The sequence below is a fragment of the Rhinolophus hipposideros genome (assembly GCF_964194185.1).
Source record: "Rhinolophus hipposideros genome assembly, chromosome: 16".
NCBI classification, from domain to species: Eukaryota; Metazoa; Chordata; class Mammalia; order Chiroptera; family Rhinolophidae; genus Rhinolophus; species Rhinolophus hipposideros.
The window spans coordinates 53,262,628-53,289,320 of NC_138062.1; the positions used below are offsets into that span (position 1 = coordinate 53,262,628).

General features: G+C 32.0%; 1 protein-coding gene across 5 annotated transcripts in view; it reads left to right on the forward strand.

The window, feature by feature from the left end:
- Nucleotides 1-26,693, forward strand: part of FSTL5 (follistatin like 5) — a 1,025,577-nt gene that overhangs the window by 705,077 nt on the left and 293,807 nt on the right. For all 5 annotated transcript variants that reach the window (XM_081077240.1, XM_081077239.1, XM_081077242.1 and 2 more), the window contains exons 5-6: nt 12,566-12,762; nt 25,574-25,694. In XM_081077240.1, the coding sequence (XP_080933366.1) occupies nt 12,566-12,762; nt 25,574-25,694 (318 nt within the window). The remainder of the gene's footprint in view (nt 1-12,565; nt 12,763-25,573; nt 25,695-26,693) is intronic.

Sequence of the window (26,693 nt, forward strand, 5' to 3'; positions counted from 1 at the left end):
TTATAGGGATGTGATTTTAATCTACTTTATTTAAATCCTGAAACAGTGGTTTACGGCCTTGGCTGCACAAATAAATCATCTGGAGTGCTTTTTAAATACTGATGCCCAGGCCCCACCACTGAGCAATTAATTCAGAATCTCTGAGAATGAGCCCAGACATCGCTTGTTTTAATGCTCCTTAGGTGACGATAATGTAAAACTCACACCAAGAAATATTGCTTCTTAGAGTCCTGTTTTCTCATTGAGTACACCTTAAAAACAACTTCAAGATGTGCCAACAATACTCTTTGGTGTCTGAATTACCTGTTTGTCTAGTTTTCCTGACCACCCTCTCTAGGTAAATTGACAGATATTTCTTATTTCTGTTCACCAATTAACTTAATACCAAATGTACCTAGATTATATTTAACAAATGATTTCATCCAAAACAACGCTTTTGGACCAGAAGTTTACTTCAATGAAAGTAAAAGGTCTAGTTCACTCTTTTAGGAGAGCAGAGAAAAATCAGTGACTTTCCTGGAATATGTATGGATACAGCAGCCCTCCGTCACTCTGACACTGTCCCTTGAAGTTACATACAGATATTAATTTCTAACACCTTATTTGAAATGAATATATATGACAAATGATAAAGGATGTTTTAAATGAAGATAATAAAAAAATGTTATTTTTGAGTTCAGCATTGAATATATCTACATGTTTTTCCTCTACTCTGAGTCCCCAAAACTCTAAATTTTAAGAAAAGAGCCCCAAAACCAAAACCCAGGGATAATGTTCATGAGCTTTATAGTGATATCCATCTATGCTATACCATTATTCTATAGAATACGGGTCAGAAAACTATGACCCTCAGCCTGTAAATAATGTATTTATAATGTAAATTTATAATGCATTAATAATGTAAATAATTTGGAAATGTTTTATTGGAACACAGCCATGTTGTTAACATACTCCCTATGTCTGCTTTTGCCCTACAACAACAAAATGAGTAGTGGTGGTATTTATTCTCTGGCCCCTTACAGAAAAACGTTTGTTCAAACCTGTGATAGATTGATTTTTAAAAAATCTATTACATAAGATAATTTGAGATTACTGAGTCTCTCAAATTGTTCTTTGATGATTCCTTATAATAAACAAAGGAAGAAAGTAAATTATTTTTCAAACAAGTCAGTTCCTCAGTGTGAAATGATCTTTCCCTTTCTCTCTTTTTTTCTCTTTCCTTTCTGTCTCTCGCTGTCCCTCTATTCCCTCCACTCCCCCCCGCTTCTTTCTTTCTGTGATACATTTTTCTCCATCTTGCTTGGACTATTTAAAAAGCTATATTTCCTTGGATTTTTAAAATGATTGCCATGTTTTCACAAATCAAGTGCCAAATTTTTCTTTGCTTCCCAGAGACCAAGTCTTGGAAAAATCTCTTAAGAATGGTTTGAAGGGTCATTAAAATAAAATAGAAATTCAGATCATGCCTCACATAGCTTTCTATTTAGTCTCTAAACCTGGTGAAATTCCCAAAAAAAGATGGACTTGTGCTTGGGACCAGATCCTCAATGAAATACTGAGTACCAGCCAAAATCTTGAGTGTACTTTAGGGTTCCATGACCAGATAAAGACAGGAATCAATCAGCGGCATCAGCTGGACTGTTTCTAAAATGTTGGTACAAAATGTATGCTATGAATAAAAAAATTGTGAAATATGAAAACAGCATCATTTTAAGTACGAATGTTATTGAATATACAGTGACACCATTTCCTTTTAACCATGTCTTTGGTTTTCTTGTTTATCAGATATTTTTCTGACAAAACTATTAAATAACTATTAAAGAGCAGCATTTCCACAGTACTTTAGTCATTGTGTTAAACATTATTAGCTAGTATCTTTACATTAAATATGAAACAATATAATAAAGTAATACAGATAATGGTATAAAAATTAGATGCTTACTCATGAAAACAGTCCTTCTTAGAATTTATGAAAGTTTATTCAAAGTAAAACACAAAAATAATGGTTAGTACAAAATACTAAGGCAAGGTTACCCTCAGTTGTACACTACGTGGAAGTACTTAGTCCAGGGAATAAGTGGGGCTGAAAACTACCTGCACCTCACTTTTCAACACAGGCAGCCTAGGGTAGGTTTGTATTCACCAAGAAGTGCTTTCTTCTTTCCACAAACACTGTATCTGCTTGCAAAGTTTATACCCAGAGTTTCTTACTTAGGTGAGTGCCTTTCTTAACTCATGAGAAGGTGTAGTAAGGTCTAAAGGACCCTGTTGGAAGAGCATAGTAATTGGAAAATTCTTTTGAATCCAACCAATCAAAATTTTGGGTCTTCAGGAAATAATAGACTCTGATATTTTTGTTTACTGTATGACCTTGTTAAAAAAAAATCCCCATTTTTTTATTTCATAATACCATAATAAAGAAGTGATATTATTTTCTCCTTAAAAATATTTTACAATGATTCAAACAATAAAGGTATTATTTAAAGTAAACTGGTAGTATAAGTATAGGGTATTTGCTTTAGAAAGGTGAAGAGTTAATTCACTTAGTGAGTTATATCTTTTTCAAGCCATTTTGTATAGTAATCAAGACTGAAAACATTAAAATTGAAAAATGTTCTAGAAGTTTGCTGTTTACAGTGCTTTTTCTTGTTACGTCCTTTGCTGAACTTGCTGGAGATATATTCAAAGTCAGCTATGTATATTCACTTGTACATTTTAAGTGATATTTTATCACTTGTGTCTGATATAACCATAAGCACATTGAGCCTACATTAGGCCTTGTTTTCTTCTGAGAAAGAAATTATATATTTGGAATGTTACATGATAATTTTTTAATATGGCAAAATCATAATTCTCATAAAGATATAAGATACATGTGAAATTTTAATTAGCTCATTATTTATGAGGGGACTAGAACGATGTTAAAATAAGTTCAAAATACAAAAGAGTCACGCATTTATATGGCGTAAACAATTGTAGAAATAAACCTACAGAGACATGAACCTGGCCTTTTCCTCAAAGGGTAGGGGAGAAATCAATTCAATCTGATCCAGTCAGAATTCATTTGTAAGTTCATTGACAAGATTTGTTTTTCATTGGCATCAGTTATCTGCAATTTACAGGGTAGTAAAATACCTAAAATGCAATGAAAGGTCAAAGTTAGATAACCCAGAATTTCATGTTATCAATAATTAATAATTTTCCATTGCAGACACCTAATAATTTCTTTGTTTATTTCAACTTTTTAACCGAACTATACTAGAAATTAGTATGTGGCCTAAACAACATTCAAGTTGCACAAGGTGACACTCTTTATACAAAAATTATATAAGCAACTGTCATTATTTTCATTATGGAGTCAGGAAGAAATCAATTTAATTGAAGAAAATAAAATATTACTAAACCATTATTTATTTTTGCATTAGTATCTACATGAACATATAAACATAGGCATATGAATATTAATATATGTTATCTTCAAAGAGAGAGTGGTTTTCATTTCCATGGCAAAAACAAGTAACTAAATCAGAAATTAAATAAATAAGAATTTTAGACTGCATGTAAAGGCAAAATCTTGGTTTTCCTCCTTCCTCAGAAACTAAAAACCAGCCATTGTTTTAAAATGTATTTATTAAATAATTCTACAACTCACTTGTAAAACTGAATGGCTTTGAGAACAAAGAGTTTGTAATTCATTTTCACCAGAAAACATACACGCAAAAGACAACTTAATATAATTTTCTTCTGCTATTTATTCATAAGGTGAAAATTAGGAATTTTGTATCTCTGTTGTCTTAAGAAATTTCACACATTTTAAGGAATTTTTTATTATGTAAACATATATAAAACGCACATACTTTTAGACTAGTAAAATTAACTTGAAAAAGTAGGCTATTTTTGAACATAAATTAGTACCATGTCAAAGGAACATATCTCTACATGTACTATTGTTACTTATATTAATATTACCACAGATTTTGATTTATCTGGAAACACACACACATCCTTGCATATGGTGAAATGTCAGCTGGATTTCACAGAAAAAAATTGCATTTCAGAGAAAGGCAACATCTCTTTTTCCTCATAATCTTCTATCTAATTTTCAGAAGTTAGTGAATATTTTTCTCTTTTGAAGAAACTGAATTTAGCCCATGACGTGTGATGAAACCGTCTTAAATTCTTCCATTGAACTAATGCTCTAGCAGTCCTTTTAAAAAAAAATAATTATATATATATATATATATATATATCTTAATAAAGATTACCGTGAAAATGTGTGTTCATGGTTTGACGGTGATCATCTTCATTTCAGTCTTTATAAATAAATGCCCTCCTTTATCAACCACACCTTCAATGGTCAGGCATTGTCCAATAACTCACAAGTCCAATCCATCAAATCTTTTCCTTCTTTCTGAACTATAGAGTTTCAGAATGGTTTCCTTTTCCCTCATTGAGGACTCTATCAGGATATCCCACAATTACTTCAAACTCACCTCATTTAAAAGTTAATTCATCCTTTCCTGTATATTTATTTGCTCATAATCTCATAAGCCTCATTTCTATTAATGACATTCACCATCTACACAGAACGCAGGCACCTTCTAGGAGTGTTAACCACTCCTTCTCCTCCTATTCATATCCCTTATATAGTTCATACTCTGCCTTTTCAATTTCCTAAATATATTTGGTCAAGGTCATCATGATGCATACCTGTAAGAAAGTGCATGACTAAATAGATGTTACTCATCTTGTATGATTAAGTATGTGACAATTAAAAGAATATGTCAAATGGGATTTTTTGATAATATGTAATGCTGAGGAATTGAACAGTTAGCATTTATAATTTTCCCGAAAACAACAAGGAACATTACATAATATACAATTAAATGTCCTTAATATATAGTGTTTTCTGTATGAGTTATTGAAATTTCAGAGAAAAATAGGGATCCATTTTGGAAATATTTCAAAGAGTCTCTATATAGTATAGAATGGCAGATTCATTTCTAGCTGAAAAAAAGTTTCTTCTAACCATTTAACTATTTAACAACTAGAATCATGACTTATTTGAGAATACTGAGTAGTCCTCCTCTATAAAGGGATACAAATTAGTAAAATCATTTGTGTTTATTTAGTTGGTTTGGGGACAGTGGGGAGGTAATTAATGCTAGCATCCATGCTATTACCAATCAAAATATTAAATATCATAAGACACTCAGGGAGCAATGTGTCCTGAAGGTCAGCTGTGCTTAAAAGAAGTATGAGAATTAATACATAGTTCTGACTACCACAGGGACCTGGCTTTTTGCAGGTTACATCTACTCAGATCAATTGTTTATGCATGATCACTGTGTTGAAACAAGACAATCGAATAAGGTACAATTGCCCACATACATAAAATATGTACAAGAGATTCCTTCCCAATCCAACAAGCTATACATTGTGATATATATTAACCCACTTTAAGATTGAGCCTGTATGAAAGTACCTATCATAAAGCAACACTAGTAGTGGCAACACTGAATGTTGCTATTGTGTTTAGCATATGGTGGTATACAGATGTTTATAATGGATGAAAGTTAGATTTATGTTGGAAAGAATATTTCTTGGTGTTAAATTTGATAGGATAAGGACATGGCCAGAGTCATGCCCACTCATGACTGTTATCTCCTTTGTTAGCTTGGCAAAAAAGAATGAATAAGCTAGAGTGTGTGTGTGTGTGTGTGTGTGTGTGTGTGTGTGTGTGTGTGTGTGTGTTACATAAAAATCATATTTCACTGTCACTTTTGAAATTTTCTGTGCTAAATGAAACAAAGAGTAGCTGAGATATTAAGAGGCAAGACGTATATGAACTCTTGATTAAGATGTTTAGTGACCAGAAAAATATGATAATGCTCATAACTTGGTACTTTTCACACCAAACAAGCCAAGGGACCCAGGGCTCATGGATAAACTTCAGGAAGATATTAACTCAACCTCAACCTTCTACTGTATATGTATTTAGTATTCAACTTAATGCCTAAGGAATAATAACACTGCATTCCTATGAGCGTACATTTCTGGGTTTTTTCCAGGCGAAGGTGCTTGATGGTTGCTTGATCTACATTTCCCATGTAACAGTATTATAGTCTTTCTCTATAATTGTGGTTGATCAAGTTTGCCTGGTAATTGTATCACCATTTGATTTACATTTTTTTGAAGTTACATAGTTATGTGCATACATAATCATGATGTTTAGGCAGGATTGGTGAGTCATTTATGTCATTATTATAGTGCCCCTAATGATTGTTAGGAAAATTACAAATCTTACCAGCCAAAACACCTCTCTGTTTGAATATAGAGGAAAGAAAAGAAAAAGCTTTATTATTAAGCATGCATGTCAGATTCCATGCATGCGGGCAGTCCTCGGAAGACTTGACAAAGTTCTTGACAACATTTCACACAAATTTTTTAAATAACATGGGAAAAAAAGTGAAAACTTCTCTATCTTCTCAAGAGAGAAATAGATACACTTTTTCTGTTTACCTCAGTAAATAAAAAGAGTTAATTTCTGAGTGATGGACTTATAATTCTAGACTTACAAATTTCTCAATGTTTCATGTAAAATCAAATGCCAAGCTTACTATGTTTTTAAGAATATGGTCTGATAATTGTACTTGCTTAATAAGGTCATTATAGAGATAAAATAAGTTATCTATAAAACTTAGAACAATGTCAGCACACAATAATGGCTGTATAAATATCATAAAAATCATTATGTGCTTAGGGCTTCACAGATATGAATAGCACATCTTCTGTAACATCAATACAAACAATAGAATTTTCATTGAAAACTATCTATGAGTGATGTGATAAAATTATTGGACAAGATTATTTTAGTATTCAAGAGCACTAAGAGACCTGCTCTGAATAGTGTTACACAAGTCTTAGTTTTGACTATATTTGATGCAGTGACAGATTTACCTTTTCGTAACCTGGTTATTTTTTTCCTCACAATTTTGGTCAAATTATTCAAATATTAAAAACATGACTTTTATATACTTTACTTCTAGAATTAATGTAAACTAGGTGATATAAATCAAATTTATAACTCCTATAAAACACAGGCTACCATAAAAAGAACTATAAGATCTATGCTGTATAATATTTCAAGTAATGTGTATTCACATTTTAAAAACAAATGTAGGATGACAAGAAGATGGAAAGCCTTACATATCACATACAAAATATTTGTAGATATTTCCCAGAAAAAAGCAATGATTAATAGGAAAAAAAAGTCTTAATTCACAAACTGATTAACAGCATTAGCTTTCATATATTATATAGGAGGTATGCTTTTTGATACGAGCATATATTTTTCTGGGTTTTTACTTTAAAGAAAAGGACTTAAAAGATTGTTAAATTCACTAAGCATCAAAAATAACACAGTTAACCAGTTAAGATAGTTAATACTATATGTTTACATCTGGTAAGATATGTTTACTTTTTTTTTTTATTAGTTTCAGGTGCACAAGACAAGGTAATACTTAGATGTTCATCATTTATATCCCTCACACATTTACCTTTTTTATTTAGGTTTTCGAGCATTATGAATTTTCAATTTCAGCATTGTATTGTGCTGTTGTATTTTGCTCTATTTTGTTTAATTTAAAAATGTTGTAAGTAGCAAAGTATTTGGAGAATGGGTGTTTAACTCATGATAGTTTCCTTTTATTTCCGGTAAGATTAATTCCCAAAGTTAATAAGTAAGCATGTCAATTAATTAGTAAGAATTAATTGGGTTTTTAATCATTTTCCTTTAACTGTTCAATAATGCTTCAGGAGATACCAAATTAACCCAAATCAAATTTGGTGTGTGGAGTGAGTGGGGGAAGGGTAAAAGAGCCATGTTTCTTGTAAAATATAGTAACTTATTCACATAAAATAATTCTCTGTAAAGCAGAAATGAGAAAGCACTATATACTGATTAGAATGGTGAAAATCCATATTGACTACACCAAATATGGGTGAGCTGTGGAGCAACAGGAACTCTCAGTCTCTGCTGATGTGAATACAAAATGGTACAGCCACTTTGGACGACAGTGTGGCAGTGTCATGCGAAACTAAACAATCTTACCATCTCATCCAACAATTATGTTCCTGGTATTTACCCAGAAGAGTTGAACAGTGGTATGTGTATGTATGTTTGTACGAGTGAATTCCCAGAATTAGAATAATATCTGAAACATAGTAGGTTTACATTCATTTTATGTATAGCTGAAATAAGAACTTTTTATAACACTTTTTAATAAGAACATTTAAGTAAAATTCATGTAACACAAAACAATGTGTACTCATCATTTGGACATTTAAATAGATATTTCAGTTAAAGATTAAAGTTTGTTTTAATCCTTTTCAGATTACTTTTACCTAAGATAATTTGAATTCCTTCATATACACAGTTTAGCAACTTACAAAGTAATGTAAATATAGTAGTTTTCTATGTGAATTTCATTCACATAAGCATATTAAATTAATATACTAAAGTTTTGACATATTAATTATGCTATAAACATAATTTTTTTATAAAAATATGTAAAAATGTATTGGCAAATATTGACTACTTTAAGGAAAATTAGTTTCAATATGCATTCTAATAAATGGATAGCATTTGCACTGAAATAAAACCACAACGAAAGATTTCAGCTTATATTGGAATTAACTTAATCAAATTTTAACTATAAATGTTAAAAAAAGAAAAATGGTATTCTTACATACTTAGACTTGAATATTTTTGCACTAAAGGAAATAGGTACCTTTTACTGATGGATGGATGGGAGGAATGGATAAAAGTAATTTTAAACAGATAAAAAACAAATCAAAGCCTTTGAAAAGCGGGTAATACTAAACTTCATTGATGTAATCTATCGTTTTTAGCACTTATGCACTCAAAACTTATGGTTGTACTATCAGACATATAAAATGCAATTATTCTGAGTTTCATGGAGACTTGGAGATGCACTATCAGCCACACAGGTGGGGACATTTGAATGTCAGAGATTTTGCATTCTTTCAGGCCCCACAAGGCCAGATGGATTTTAACTGTCTTTATAGAATGACACTGAGTCAAGAATCAGCATGGCACCGGTGTCACTGTATCCACGGGAAGAAAGATGGTATAGATACTACGACTTTGGGACCTCCTTTGTCTCGTTCTCAGTGTCTTGCAACTTGACAGCAGAGGAGATTTCTAACTGGACTCCCAAAGCAGAAATTGAATCCAGGAAAGCCTTTCTTTTCATTAGCAACAGCCATCTAGCACAGCTTGTTATTTAAATTTTGAGAAAGGAATCCTACCAATTAAACAGATAAAATAAAAATGTTCTTACCTTCCTGCCTGATGTTATTCTTAGATGAGAATTTAGAAATTTCTAAATGCTGGTGTGCCAAAAAATTTATACAAGTGGACACTTTGCTCAAGTAGTAGTTCACTGTATTCAGAAGTTTCTGGACACTGATGGTAATCACTTTGAGCACCTCTTGTAATTGCAGAAGTCACATGTGACTTGTATTCATCTTTGGTTATTGGTATATATCGAGTATTACAATTTGAATACAGTTTTCCTTTCTTAAAATGTGTATACATTTTTGTGGCGCCCTTTGTATCTGTTGATGTTTATTTCTAAAGATTGGTTCTTCTTCATTAATAATGATGGTTCTTTTTCTTTCACATTGAAGCTTGTTAAGAAGGTAGTAAATATTTAATATTTCTAAATCCTCACTTTGCTTTTACTCCTTAACCCACTATGCTATGAATTCTGCTCCATTTATTCACTAGAATATTTCTTTAAATCACCAATTGTCTTCAATTTAAGGAATCCAGTGGGCATGTTTTACTGTTTATCTTACTTTTACTCTGAAACGTTTGATATTTCATCATAACTTCTTTCTTGAAAAGTCACTGTCCCTTTAGCTTCCTCCTCTTCAGTACTTTCTTTTAGTTCTTCTGCCACTTCTCAGATACTACTTTTTTTTTTCCTTTTTTGAATTCTGTTTTCTCTATCTGCAATTTAAGCAGTGATATCGCCAGATTTCAATACTATATGTATCTTTCAGTGTACATATAATCCTTGGACAGACAAACTTATTGAATCCATATATGAGTTACTTTAAAAACTTAGTTCTGAAGATAAGTAGAGAATAAAAATAATTATGTGTAAAAATAATTCTCCTTTCTAGCTCTGTAACTTTGAACATTTTTTAAATTTGTCTGTGCCTTGGTTCATCATGTGTAAAATAGTGATAATTTTGTTGTCCTTCCCATTTGGATTGTTATGAGGGTTAAGTGATTAATATGTACACATTTCCTGGCACATTGCAAGTCTGCATTACATGTAATCTATTATTAATAACAGATACATCTATTTATTACTAAAAAAATCTGTAACAGATTTTTATTAAATCTATAAATTCTACAAAGTTTTACATACTTTTATAACTGTTTGTTGTACATTTCCATAGAATATGAGTTCCTTAACTGCAATGCTTTTATTTCTATTTTCTTTGGATTGCCAGCAATATCTCAATGATTGGACTTTGGATATTTACAATTGGGAAATAAAAGCATTAATACAGAGCATCATGATGATCACATTACTTGTTTAGATCAAAATTAGTGTAGCAACCCAAATTGCATCACCTTCCTCAAATCTGAACTGTTTAGTTAAAAGTTTTCAACGTTTAAATTTTATTGTCCATCTGCCTCTCACTGATATTCTGATCTCCACATTGCCTGTCATCACAGGTTCACAACTCCAAACTCCACCTTTCCCTCCTTCCTTGGTTAGTCATATGAAAGGAACTATAGATTTAAGGTTAAATACAGAAATCCCAGGTAGGGCTATTGAAATTGTCTATTATTCTTTTTCTCATTCTTGCAACAAACATCTCTCTCTCTCTTTCTGAAACACACCCAGGTGCACACTCATAGGCACACATATGCATGCACGGAGCATACACCTACACACACACACACACACACACACACACACACACACACACACACACACACACGTACATATTTGAAGGCTCCTTTTGTGCCACGTTCCCAGATACCAAAATTGTTACCTGTGTCTCCAGATTTGATTATTTCTCTCTTTTGTCAGATTTCATTGCTATTAAGAAAACATATTATTCTTTACTGAGAACAGAATATTGCAAAATCGACTTAATCTGCAGCACAAAGTTTGCATTTGTAGTAAAAAAAAAAGTTCTTGACAGGATTGCTAAACAATAAAATTGATTAACTACAACAGTCATTTCATTCTCTTTGAAAAATAAGATAGAATCTCAGCTCTCTAGCAGAGATTGTTTTCTTTGTCTTAAAAGGGAATGAGACTTCAAACGCTGGTTTTCAACCCCATGTTTCTTAGACATATATGTAAAATGCTTTAGAAATCTTCTTTTAAAATTGTAGATTCTGTCAAGTCCTATTATCCAAATTGATCACAATTATAGTTAATTTTTCCCTAAAACTATGTTGTAAAAAATTCTTACATTATATAATACATACTCTTTCCTTTATAAATTACATTATAAACTGTATTTCCTGTAATAGAGTTTACATATCACATTTGCTATCAGTACTATGCATTTCATTTTGATGCACTATTTATAAAGACATATGAGACTATTGTAAGTAAAATCCTTTGTGAAATAATATGTGAAGATTTTAGAACAGTTGCAGTTATTTTTGAAGACGTTAAGTCAAGCGATTATTTTCATTAACTGTGATGTTCCCACTATTGTGATCACTATTCTATGGGAGATACAGAAAATCTGTAATGCATTGTTACTTCAATAAGCTTATACTTTAGTTATAGAGATAAAATTTGAAAGGTTAAAACTTCAAGGAGCAAAATGAAAAAAAAGATGTCATTATACACTGAGTGTTCCAAAAGGAGAGATAAATGAATATCAGAAATAAGTAAAGTCTTTTGGAAGAATATACGTATAAGGTTAGTGTCATTATAAATAGAATTACAGAAAAACATACAAATACACACACACACACACACACTTCTTCAAAACAATCCAAATATAAAAACATAGCTCCAATTAAAAATGTGCTATGGTATTTGGAGCCAGATATATATGCATTTAAGTGCAAAATTTAACACAATCTAACCCTTTTCCTCGGGCAGGTGTTTTCATCTCCCTGTACCTCATGTTCAAAACCTGTGAAACTATCAACATAGGGCTGTACAGTGAGGATTAATACTAAGAAAGTATTTAAGCACTGTAGCCAACGGAAGCTGGCATGTGTGTCTATGTCCTTCTAGAATCAATGACTTTGGTATGGAAAAAACACACAGTAAATACATTAGTAGATTTGATACAAATAAAATGTTTGATCCTACCATGAAAACAGGACATTTTTTTTTCTTGTATAAATTATAAGGTATGCAAAATAAAAACATAAAAGTGATGTACAAAGTATGTTATGTATATCAGCTTCTAAATATTAATAAAACAAATGATTCATTTTTAATAACATTGCTTTGAAAATAACTTAGTTCTTTTGTTACAGGGGATAACTGCAAGGCCACTGAATACAGCAAGATGAAAAACATGCTTTTAGATTTACAAAATCAAAAATATATTACACAAGAAAATGAAAACCCTAACGGTGATGACATATCTCGGAAGAAGTTGTTGGTGGATCAAATGTTTAAATATTTTGATGCCGACAGTAATGGACTTATAGATATTAATGAACTAATTCAGGTATGATTAATGATTAAATTAACAAGCTTATTTTAATGTAGTATGTATAATATATTTACATTTGTGTGAATTTATTCTCTATTATATATATATGTATATATATATACATATATATATATATGTATATATATATATAAACTATATTTGAGAGTGTGGACACAAATATTTTTAAGAGTATAGCTTGACTGCTTTATTAGCAATGTTAACTTCGAGTTACTTAATATGATATTTTATGGTTTGAAAAGAGACACTTTGACAGGTCTAACCTTAAAAACCTAAAGGAATTACCAGTTCTCTATTTTATAGAATTTATAAGATATCTCCAGATATATTCTAGAGTCTTTGTAATGTTTAATTTTCTGTTAGTCAATAAAAGCTTATTTATCCAGTATTCAAGGAAACTATTGGCCAACAATTGAGCATATCTATAACATAATGTAAATAAATGATTGAAGATGGCATTAAATTACTGACATACCCCAGTACATTTTCAACAATCAAGGATCAATTGTAATATATTCCATTTTCATTTAATATTAAGTCCATATTATTCAAATTTCATTTCTTTAAAAATTGTCACTTAAATGATATATGTAAAAAACAAAAACGAAAAACAACTTGTTATTAAAAACAGTATATTAACAAACAAAAGGTCCTTATGTGAACCATTTGGAAAAATAGACATATTTTTATGGTGTGTCATGGAGACAGACAACCTAGTTTAAAGTAAATTGTAATACTCAGATAAAAGAATCTAAGCTAGTTGTGGATAGTACTGGAAATGTAAAATAAGGAATGTGGTTTCTCCAAAAATATACACAGGTTTCAGAAAGTAATGTAGGATGAGCAGGAAAATGGCGGTAGCACTGAAGAATTCTGATGGCCTGCCGATAGTGTATATTGATGCAGATTTTGCTGCTGTGCTTAGTAGTTAATACAGTTTTCAAAAAAATTTTAAAAATTAGTAATCTCTTTTCATGACATCATACCATTAATCTTTTATGGTTAATTGTATGGTTTATTTTTAAAATCTGACATTATGGAATATTGGTCTTATCACGCAATAATTTATTTCCTTTGAAATAGTGTAACACAGGTTAGAGTCTTCAAAACAAAGTGATCATATGAGCAATTGGCCATAATTCTTTTCGTTCCACTTAATTATATATATATATATATATATATATATATATATATATATATATTTAGTTTTGCTTATATTTACTGAGTACTTACTAAGTCTCAGACACTGGGACATAAGCAATTGAATTCAGGAATGTTAGGGTAAAATTAGAAAAATTTTAATTAAGATATCTGTGTTGTCATACACTTCATGACTATTTTTCAAGAATGAAACTCTTTAGAATTTTATATTGATAGTAATAATAAGAAATGACCAGTTAATTACATTTAAAATGAATTTGTAGTTAAGGCATGCCACCTTGATCTCTGTATGTCTGACATACTTGAATAGGTTGTGGTTTTGTTTTTCCTTCTTATATTTCTAATATTTTCACGTTTTTATTAACTTTTTCCTTATTTTAATAATATTTTCATGTTTTTATTAACTTATTTACACCACTATAGACATTAGATGGGCACAAAACATAAGCTGACCAAATCCAGTTATTACCATAGTACCCACATCTAAATTCAAAAGGAAAATTGCTAATCTTTGGAAAATGGCAGTGGCAGCTTTTCCCGTATAACATGTTTCAAGTTTCTGTTATGTTCAAGTTTGTATTAATTTCCTAAAGCAGCTTTAACATAATACTGCAAACAATGGCTAAAACAACCTCTCTCTGTCTCTCAAAGTCTAAAATCAAGGTGTTGGCAGGGCTATGCTCTCTCTGAAGGCACTGGGGAAAGATCTTTTCTTTCCTCTTCCAGCTTGTGGTAGTGTCAGGCATTCCCTAGGCTTCTATATATGTCACTCAGTCTCTGCTTCCGTGGTCACATAGGTGCCTGTGTGTCTCTCTTCACATCATCTTTCCTCTTCCTAAAAGCACACCAGTCATATTGGATAAATATCCACCCTATTTCAGCATCACCTCACCTTGAGATATCTAATTATATGTTTAATGACTCTATTTCCAAAAAAGGTCACAATCTGAGGTAGTGGGGGGTGGGGTAGGATTTTAAAATATCTTTTGGCAGGGCACAATTCAACCCATAATAGAGTTCATCTGCTACAAAGTATAGTTTTGTTTTCTCAGTATCCTTTGATTTGAACTTGCATTATGTCTGAAAAGTGCCCTTCCAATTCATCTTACAGTTATGGTGTCTATGCTGAAATTATCTTCAGAATTCCATTCATATTTTAGCCACCCATGATGATGTACATGCCAGTGAGTATCTGAGACATAGACTTCCTTCTACATACATTCCACACCACATAAGCCACTCTTTTCTTCAGCAGTATTTAATGGAAACGTTATCATCTCATCCATCAGCAATCAACTATGAAAAAAAAAAAACACAGAAGGTTATAACAGGCATCCTAGAAAAGATATCATGAATTTCTAGCTATTTATAGCATGATTATTACTTTTGACTTGTGTAGGGTACAAGTGCTTTTTAAGAACCTTTATGTAAGTGTTATAACCAATAATACATAAAATTGTATTCATAAACTTGGAAACGTAATTTCGTAATTTAATATAAAATTTAAAAATAATTTAACTTAAAGAGGGAAAGGATCTTACTGGTGTCTGTTGATGATATACAAGCTATTATTAGCAGACAATAGAATAGATAACCTAAGACCCTAGTAGCGACAAGAAAAAATTGAAGAATACGATTTGGCTCTGAGGTTTTATAAAAGCAACATGAAAGCTGGCTGTACCCATTCTGTTCTCTGTCTTCATAATAAATATATAACCTAGAGTTTCTCTGCAGATGTTCAAGTAAATTAGAACCCAGAGGTCTCTCTAGTTGAGAGAAAAGGACGTGATAAAAAACAGTAGATAAAGGGGATATGAGCTTTAGTATCACAGTTAACAACTTGCTGTAGCAAGAAAATATTTGTAAAATGAACCAACCATATATAACTAGATCTCAGTAGATCCACCCTTTACCACTCTAGTTTGATAAGACTGCCTATAGCTGCCACTGAGTCTTTCAGTGTAAGGCTGATTTCTGTATGTTAAAAACATCCTACAATAAAATGCAAATATATTACAAAGGGAAATTTTGAACTTTCAGAAGAGTGATGTTTTATGAAGTTGATAAAATTAATGTTAGAGCACTGGTAGATTTGTCATTGACATTTGAGCATCTGGAAGAAACAGGTAACAAGAAGGGAAATCAACAAAGATTAAGATGGAATATGCATTTCAAAAGTCAAAAGAGAATGTTTCAAATAGCAAAGGAATGAGTGGCCTAAAATTGATGAAGTCCTAGGATATTTTCAACAATTATCTCTCTCTGTTTGTTTTTTGTTTTTTTTGTTTTTTATCATGACATAGTGGTTAAGAACTTTGATTACAAAGCTTGGGTTCAAATCACATCTGTATTACTTACTTTTGTAACCTTTAGCAAGTTACTTAAACTGTCTCTGTCTTAGTTTCCTTTTCTATATATTGACAATGATAATAGTACCTAGTACATCAATGTGATGTGATATTTATGTTGTTTAGACTACATAAGATTTTTAGAAACATGACTAGCACTTATAAAGCACAATGTAATTGTTAGTCACAATTACATTTCCAAATGTAATATTTGTGAGTATGCTGTGATAATAGTGGAAATAAAGAGGGCACATATGAATAAGCAATTGATTGAATATTTCCATCATGCGCAGCCTTTGCATTTTTTTTTAATGCGTATGGTTGGATCATAGTAAGAACAAATCAAATATTAGTTAGTCATTATAAACCTAGAATTTATATACTCAGTAGTAAATATGCAAAAAGTTGTGATGCCATTTTTTTACAATGAAGTATTGTATTACAAAAGGAGAGAAACAGTTTTGTTTATTCTATGCAATTAAAAAAATGATATCATGTTATTTATTTTGCTCATCTAATCTGAAGTACTCATCTACTTATCTCATAAAGCTAGCATGAATGTTATTAAATCCTGAATTGTATCCTAGAGAAAAGTAAATATTGTCATTCTGCAAACTGTGATGTTGGCAACTTCTTTCCATGGCTTTACGGACATAATGTTAAATCGAAGTGAACTTAAAATAAATATTATATATTATTTATATATTACATATGTTATATATAATTTTGAGATGGTATATTGTGTACTAAAATATCTCTATATATCAACATATCAAGTATCTAGTTTAATGTAGTGATCTCTTGCCCAAAAAATTAAGTTGTAAGAAGTGATGAAAGCAATGTTTTGAAGAAGGGGATACATGCATATGTTATGAAAAATACATATAAATCAATTGACTATATTTTACTATTATTATTATGTTATTATAATACAAGTGTCCATTTCATTTCTCTTTGAGTTACACTCACACACACGCACACACACACAGACACACACATTAATTTGCGAAAAGCAATGTGGAATCGACTGAAAATGTGTAAGGGAGATGAGAGTGGGTTTACAATCATATATTGCACAAATCACAAATTGAAATACAGTTTAGATTAAGTACTTACTTCTTAATGCTTTTCGTTCCTTTTACTTGGTCCATGATGTGCCTTGCATTTCTTATACCATGGATGCCATGCCCAAGTTTCTCTTTCAACTTTAATTCATCAATTTTCTCTGGAGTTCCAAATTCCTTATTATGACAAATGATATGGTTTTATTTTAGATTTACCTTCTAAATTTGTATAACCAAATACGTCACCTTTCATAGTTGTCAGGATTTACCCTTTTTAAGAAAACTCTAATGGCAAGTTATAGAATATAACAACACCAACATCAAAAACCAGTATCCATCACAGTCTTCCCTGGGGGAAAACATATATTCAGTCTTAGAAAATAGCAGACATTCCTGGCCTCTTTCTTCTGCTATAATTTTTATACCTCTTGAGCCCGGTAAAATCCTGTGTATCACTTTCCTCAAGTGTATATCAGGCCCACTTTTAAACTTTGAGAATTTCTGCCTCCCCAAAAGATATGGAATTGACTGGTAGGGTAGAGTGGGATATCAATCAAACTTGCTTTTTACAGGAATAGAACAGATTATCAAGGTTCCCTCTTTAAGTGTCTTAATCACTGTATGACAAAGGCAAGATTCCAGTCACATTTAACATCATGTTGTGCATGTATGTTTTTAAGTGTCTATCTTCTCTACTGAAAATGGATAGATGGACATTTTATTTATTTAGTTCTAGGTTGCCCTGTATCTTCTTGAATCTGTACCATATTCCATGGATTCTAATCAAAATAAAGGTATAGAACTGAATGGTCTCTTCTAGTAAACAACTCTGCCTATTAAAGGCAAAAACAAATGTTCTTTCTAGCTTTCCCTGAGGACCATTCTGATAAGGTGTGAAAACTTGCTTGTTTGGTGTTCTACTTTAGTTCCACCCTCTACATCTAAACAGGTGTCTGAGGTTATTTCTGTTATTTGGATCTCTTTCTTTCCCTCCTTAGGCTGTGTTCTCCAACAGTAAAAATTCAGTACTCTCTTTGGATCTACTGTGAAATCTGAGCTTGAATAATGCTACCTGCAGTGGAAATTGTTCTGGTAGCAATATGCTCCAAATTGGTTGAATTTTTCAATGATATCTCATAGAATAATAGCCCAATGCAAAAGTCTTAACAAACATGCACATGATTTTCTTTCTTTGAGGCATGGTCACAAACTTGACCAGGGCATCTTTGTATCTCCTCTAAGTGTTGTATATATGACTAGTGTGGTCATGCATTCAATTCCATAGTAGCACATTTGATATGTTAAGAACATATTATATTCCTTAAACAGACCTGAACATGTCATGCCTAAAATTAAGATTCCAGGATGACATGACAGAAGGTATTGACATCTTCCTCCTGGCAAGCTGACATGTAGGAAAGTGTCATTGAGAAAAAAGGTTAATGATCATTCGTTATGTAAAGGAGCATAGAACTCTTCATTGTAATTTATTTCGATGGATATTGAAGTCACTAGGAATATTCAAAGAAAAAATAACATGGGCAGAAATACTGTGAATCAGGAGCTTTATCCATTCATGAATTATGGGTTGAGAATAGGAGGAAATCATGTAGCTGAATATCCTGAGATTCAAAAGTAGGTTCTGTCTATCTATCTATCTATCTATCTATCTATCTATCTATCTATCTATCTACCTACCTACCTACCTATGTATAATTTATCTACCTATCTACCTATCTATCTATCTGGTGAAGATTGATTTGAGAAAAGGAAATAATCCATCGATGCCAATAAGGAACCATTTACTTATTTACCGTTTTCTTGCACTATGGTAGAATAGATCACAGAGAAAATTATCCTTCAGTTATAAAAATGATTGGATAAATGGTTTTCTTAACAGGCAACTGGAATTTTCTAAAACCAATATCATGAAGAACATCTTTTTTTTTAAAGAAATGGAAGGCAAAAGAAAATTTTCTGATCAGAGATGAGGATTTCCAGAGGGCACTTTGATGGGTTTGAGTTGGAAAAGAATAGAGATTGGGTCAGATTGGGAAATGTGCACAGCAATATGAAACGACTTGAATTTTATAGGATCTCAGAGGTAAACCAGTATATGAAGCACAGAGGAATTTGCCCGAACCATCTATTAGAGGAGAATAGGCAACTGTTTCTTGAATCGTTGTCCTATATATTTGATCCTCAGGGGAGGATGAGATGATACACAGGCAGACTTCACTCGCTGGAATGGCACTCTTGAGTTTATTAGCACTGTTAAAAGATCAACTGAGGCACATTAAAATTTTAAACGTTTGCTTGAGCAAAGATCATTTTGAAATGGGCAATTGAACCAGAAAAGGTTAGAGGCATTCTGCAGAGGGAAACTAAAGAAAAACAAACAAACAAACAAAAAAACAAAACAAAACAAAGAAAAACTTTCATAGCGGAAAAGAGAGAGCAAACTAAGGAAATTATTGACTGGCTATGGCTTAAAGCCAAATGGCTACTTGTGGTTGGTTATCCTTAGGTTTCAATTTAGTAACCTGAGGTATTTATAAGCCTAGATTTTGGTTTACTTATGTAGGCATCACCACATTAGAGCCAACTCAGTCTAACAACCTCCTTGTTTAATTCATTTAAAAGCAGTAAATATAGGATTCTTGAGGTGAAGTGGTTCTTAGAGCTTGGAAAACTTGCTCATTATGTGTCTCCCCATTTTATAAAATAACCGCTGGTAGAATTTAAGTAAGCAAAACCATCCCCTTGTGATTCTGAGTTTAAATAAACAGCTGTATTGAGTATATTGATTTAGCTTTTTCTTCATTTAGATTTTGTCATCTTAATAAGCCGATTCACATTAGGAATGCATATTAGAATGAAATATTCCCCTAATGTGCACACATACCAACTCTTTATTAAAATAATAAAAAAGAACTACTTGTTCACAGGATTTAGATTATTATGTTATACATATTTGACTTAAAAAGCCATTTGCTCAATGACTACCATATGTGAATGCATTTACAAAAATTAAATAAAAAGCAGGAATAAATAAGATTAGATATTTTTAAGCTAACAGTATGGGCATGCGAATGGTGTTTTATAACCTTTTTACATAACAATTTTCTTTAAATATTATTAGAAAAGTTACATAGTGAATGGACACTTAATATCTCTTTTGACTCGATAAAGCCTATTACAATTTTAATGATTTTAAAAAAGGTTCTGCTTGCTCATCAGCATTTTCATTTACCATGAGATTTGTAAGAATTGTTTTGTTTCATAGATCAAAAGTTATTTTATTGGGGACAAGTTAATTACAAATCAGTAAGTACTTGTATGGACAGAGAAAATGATAAGTCCTCACTTGATAAGTCCAGGGAATGTCATGGTAATTAATCCTATTTAACATTGTAAACACTTATAAACGTATTAGGTTTTCAAAATAAGGCAGCAGAAACCAAGTGTTTGACTTAGAGTGGCGTTGGTAATGCTAATAGAAAGACCCTGGTAGTACTGGGAATTTCCTTACCAGTACTAAATAATTCAGAATAATAATAACAGCAACAATTGGCACTTAAAGAAAGATAAAACCTGTGATTGTTGGTTTAGGTACAGTTCTGAGCAACAATTAACAACAAGTACTTTCAATTGTAGCCGGAAACATTAGTAACTAGTTTCAGATTAAAAAAAAAAAAATGCTGTTCATAATATGCACTAGACAACTGAAAAATTAAAATTTAGTTTTAAAAAATGTTAAATATATCTGTAACATCTTTCCTTTCAGAGAACTCCTGTGAGCCATATAGAGTGCCTTAAAAAATGAAATACTTTTCTCCCCACCAGAGTTTTAATGTTATCTCTTTAATTAGTATTCTTAAGCAATTGATGTTGGCCCTATTTTATATTTTTAACAATTTCTAACCTATTAGGCATTTTAAAAAAAACTAAAAGAGCACTTAGAAGATTTAATTATTTTCACTTAATTAGTTTTTTTAATATACCTATTGCAAGATACCATCAGTTATACATGATTAAACAATTATAATTATAATACTAATTATATACTCCATCCTTTCACTTTGCTTATTTTTAAAGCACTGTTGACAATCTGTAATTATCTTGTTTATTTAATTTTTTGATTACATCTTCCCACTCATCCTCTCTAGAATATTAACTCCATGGAGGCATAGAAGGGAGAGAAGGAGAAAGGAAGAAGAAAGTAGGCAACAAAAGGTTCAGACCAAGTAGTAGAGGATCCAATGAATGCTGCATAAGTGAGAGAAGCTCAAAGCTAATGCTTGGGTATTCCTACCAAAGGAGTATTTTTATTTTCGGACCCTTACCCTGTGATGTAACCTACACATTTACCAAGTAGAGAAGGGAATATGTTTACCTCTCCTCAATTTCACAAATATGATTAACTTTCTTTGAAATAGAGGAGTCCTGAGCTCTTAATGGTCCATTAAGACCATTGCATCTTTGACATGGTCATCATTAGTTGGGGGAAAATAGTTTGAAAAGGAAAGAGATCGGATAGCTTGAAGCTATGAGTGATATATCTGTTCATGAATTTACATTTGCCATTTTCCTCCTGTCTCCACCAAGGAGTGCAAAGTAAAAATGAAATAAAAAAAAAATAGAACTGGCAGATTGCATTCCTCTATCCTCTTATCCCCTCACACTCATGGTCTCATCCCCATGACCAGCTTGAGACCATCAGAATCAATCCTATGTATAGCATATCTTTTACGAGAATTAGTATAATAATTTGGATTCCCAAGTCATGCTATATCTCCAGAAATCTGATATCCATATATCTGTATAGCAGGAGACACATACTTCTGACACTTTCTATTTCTCTTTCCAGTTTTATTTATTTTTAGATAACGTATCATCATCTGACATATTCTATGTTTAACTTGTATATTTATTTGCCTTCCTTCACTAGAATGTAAATCCCACAGGGAAGAGATTTTTGTGTTTTTTCCTGGTGGCTGTTTTCGGAAATTAGAACATTGTCTGACACAGAGTAGACAGTCAAAAATGATTCATTGAATGGATGATTCAATAAAGGAATGAAAGAGGATAATAAAGAACATAGTGTACTTTGGAGTGGGACAGGTTTTATTTTCTTTTTAATTTTCTTTTTTGGAACAAAAAATACCATAGTACCAAAATATTAAATCATCTATCTTTATTATTATAATTTCACATTCATCTTTGACAGTTCTATTACATTGAAGTTAAATATTTCCTTCTTGGATGTTATGTGTTTGAGCTCCCTTGATGACATGCATTCTGCTGATATTTCTATCTTGTCATACTGACTCTAACTTTTTGGAGCCCATGTTACTTGTTACTTGATCTTTAATCAAGAAAACAAACGTATAAAATATGTCATGTTTTGTAATCTTAACAAATTCACCAAAAAAACTAGTAGTGTGGGAAACATTTTCAATATTCCATAATAGAAAACATGAAATTATGAGTGCTCTCTTAGACTGAAGCTTTATCGTAGATATTTAAGTGACAATATACTCAGTGACTGGTCCTGTCATGAATCACTAGTTCAGAAGTAACATGTTCATATGTTTTGAGAAGCCTAAGTGGGAGGTTTGTGAAATAAGTGTCAGACATAAAAAATGAAAATTCAGTTAACTATCAAAGCCCTACAAGTTTGGATTTCCTGTGCCCAAAAATGCTTAACGTACTACTTTGATATGGGGAAGGAAATCTACTTATATGTGTTCTTTCCTGACAGTCCAAAACTCAACACTTTAAGGCTATCAAAACCCTGGATAGCTAAAGCAATTTTTCCATGCTGCTGAAAGCTCACAGGAAAGTTCTTCCCTCCTTTGGAACACTCCAGAATATGGTAATGTCCCATCAGGAAACTTATAGGAGAGAAAAAGTTACGAGGAAGCATGTTTTAAGTAGGCTGTGTCATTGCCCAAAAACGGAATAAATGAGGAAAACATGTATTTGAAATATTGATTAATGAGAGAGTGAATCACCTCTCTCCTGTACATGAGAATGACCCAGTATAGGTAACAGGGTTTTTTTAGACAGGTCGCTAACCAGACTGTTAAACTGCATGCCCAGTTTAAGCCTTATAATCCTGATCCACTCTTGATCAAGCTAGTCTCATGCCAGAGCCAGCACTTAGGAAAAAGGTAGACGTTTTTTCTCTTGGTCTCATACATGGTTTGAGTAAAATATTAGAACAGAAATAAATATGACAAAATTATGAAAGCTTTTCCCCCAACTTTCTTTTCTATCTTGATCTCATTACACAAAGTTATGAGAATAAAAGCCACTAAAAATATTGAAATAACTGACCAAAGTTGGTTCCAATGCATCTTAAAATTACCACAATGATAGCATTTTATGAAGAGCAGAGTGAGGTAAGATCAAATACAGTCTCCCATTCTACCCATGAAAAGTCATTTCCCATGATCTAACAAATAACAGATGGAGAATGACTGAGAGCTCTCTAAGCAGAAATGCAGTATTTGTTTCTTCATTAGGCATATAGGAGAGATGGCTTCAGACTTTAAGTAGTTTTGTTAATCTCTCCAGGTGTTGCATAGTCCTCCAGTGTAGTGCTTAATACTCGCTATCCGCAATATGGACCAGTTAAAGCAGATACATGTTTTGCTTCCTCCTGCCAAGGCAGGAAAGCTTGGGTAATGAAATTTGAATATGATATAAAATAATAGAGAACGCATTGTATTGCCGAAGTTATATTTAGCGGTGTGTATGCTATCATTGCTTATCACCACTCAAGTGACTAGAGATGGGGCTGGAGGTTCTAGTGAGTCATATGTTAAGCTCCATCCTCAGAGTTGTCTCAACAGCTCATCCACACTTAGACGTGACTGAACTTTTAGCATAGAACTCTTGCAAGAAGGGTTAAAAAGAGAGCTCAAAACATCTGAGAATCTTTAGGGATAAGAATCAGCAATGCGCCATTGATACAACAAAGAAAGCATGAAACATATTGCTTACCAAAAGAAACAACAATACATTGTGAATGCACAAATCAAAAGCACAAGCAGGTGTGGAAATCTGCAGTGTATCATTTGAATAAGAAGCACATCTATGTATATATATATATCTAAAGTCACTATTTTTAACGTTAAATGACTACTTTTTGAGGGCATACTATTTTGTCTTGCACTGACTGTGTGTGTGTGTGTGTGTGTGTGTAAAATCTTCACAACAATGAGGGATAGATGTCACTATCTTCAATTTCCAATGGAGGACATATTAAGTGATTTGCTAGAGTTTACAGAGATATTAGGTGGCATGGGCAGAACCTGAACCCAGAGCTGGCTGGCCTCAGAGCCTGTGTTGTCTGATTACACTGCACAACCTTTTAAAAAACACACTGCAATGCCAACTACAAGCAATGTGAACTATTGTGTCTGTATGTGGGAGAACATGAAAGGCCATGAAGCAGCTGTGCAGCTACCCAGAATGGATAGGGATGTTTGAAAAATCTTGGTGAGCCCTTTTCTATGACAAGCAATAGTCCAAAGCAGTACACTTTTAAAAAGCTACAGCCTCAGTCCATAGCTGAGCACAGAATAGAAAAGCACTTTGATGATTTTCCTCACCCACGCTTGGCTTGATTTTCATCATCAATCGGCACATTAATTCTATCTGGCTCCTGGAAACAGTCATTTGCTTAATAGCTCCTTTGTGACTGAGGGAGTTAATGCACAATCCCAAATGGCTTCACTTCCAGCTGGGGAGGAGTTTAGGCAGAGGAGAAAAAAAAGTCTAACTTCATTTTTCACAAATAATACAAGGACGAAAGCCAGAACAAACTACCTCACTGGTTTTGTTCAGAAAGAGCCCTGTTTTATTTTGACATAGGTCATTGAGACATAGGAGGCAATTTCCATTCCTTTCCTTGAGTCAATATAAGTAGAGCAAAGTAAATGAGTAAAATGCAAAATATCATTTTAATGTTCAGATTTTCTGTGTCCTGTGAGATTTTTGTATTAGGAAGTTTGGACTAAATTCTAAGTACCTATTTTAACTTTATAACTTTATACATTTGAAACTGTTACAAATAATTGTCCAGTAACTGAAAACCAGAGTTTTCATAGATTCAGTTCTTTGCTCAACTGCACACTTTTAAAATGATCTATTAGGTGATTATTACATTAGACTATAGAAATGTTAGACAAAGATATAATTGTATGGTTATAATTTTTTTGTCAGGTGATAAAACAGGAAGAACTTGGCAAGGATCTTTCAGACTGTACTTTGTATGATCTACTGAAATACGACGATTTTGACTCTGACAGGCACCTGGCTCTTGAAGAATTTTATAGAGCGTTCCGTGAGTATCAGCTTTATTCTCTACATACTCTTTGTTGCTTTCCCCTTTTTCTTTTAGACAATACGGCATGTTTGCTTGATCTCAGAATACAAGTTGTTTCTAAAAATAAGTCATGTAATTGAGATAATCTAGAAAATTTAAGTGTTTGGCTGTATTGAAACATATGTAAAAGCTAGGGATTTAATAGTTCTAAAATAAAGAGCTGGAAATATTTGGTAGCCATGATTCTAGTTTAAGATATTAATCCCAAAATGTTTCTTTCAAAATTGTTTTAGAATAGGAACAGCATGTGAACAGCTGTCGCCGTATATCAAAAACAATTTGATTATTTACATAGTGACTTCATTTTTACTTTATTGGGAAACCAAAGTTGGTTAATAGGACTTTGCATATGTTTTAATAATAATGGTTAGCATTAGAATTGAAATTATATTAATGTTAAGCTACTTAGGAATAATTTGTATATGCTTAAAGACTTATTAAAATTGATTATCTGTGGTTTATAAAGCAGAATTATGAGAATAATTTTCTATAAAAAAATGTCTGCCAGGTTATTCTTTTAAAAATAGTTCAAAGACAAAGGACTAAGAGACATAAACCAGAAAAAAAAAAAGATTTAGAAGCTGAGTGGAAGAAAAGGAGAAAAAATTTAAATTAACTGGTTTATATTTGAAAATCACCAAAGAATCAAAGTTAAACAGGATTTATTTCAGCACTATTTTATATATATACATACACATTGTGTATTAAATACATATATATATCTAATACATTATATATACACATGTATTACATATTGCTTTCCAAATATATAGGTATAATGTATTCCATATATTATATATAATATATATGCATTATACCATATATATGCCATATATAGAATATATACATATATGTGTATATATACACATATACGTATATGTATATATGTATATATATGTATGTGTGTGTGTGTGTGTGTGTGTGTGTGTGTGTGTGTATATATTTAGTGTGGTATAC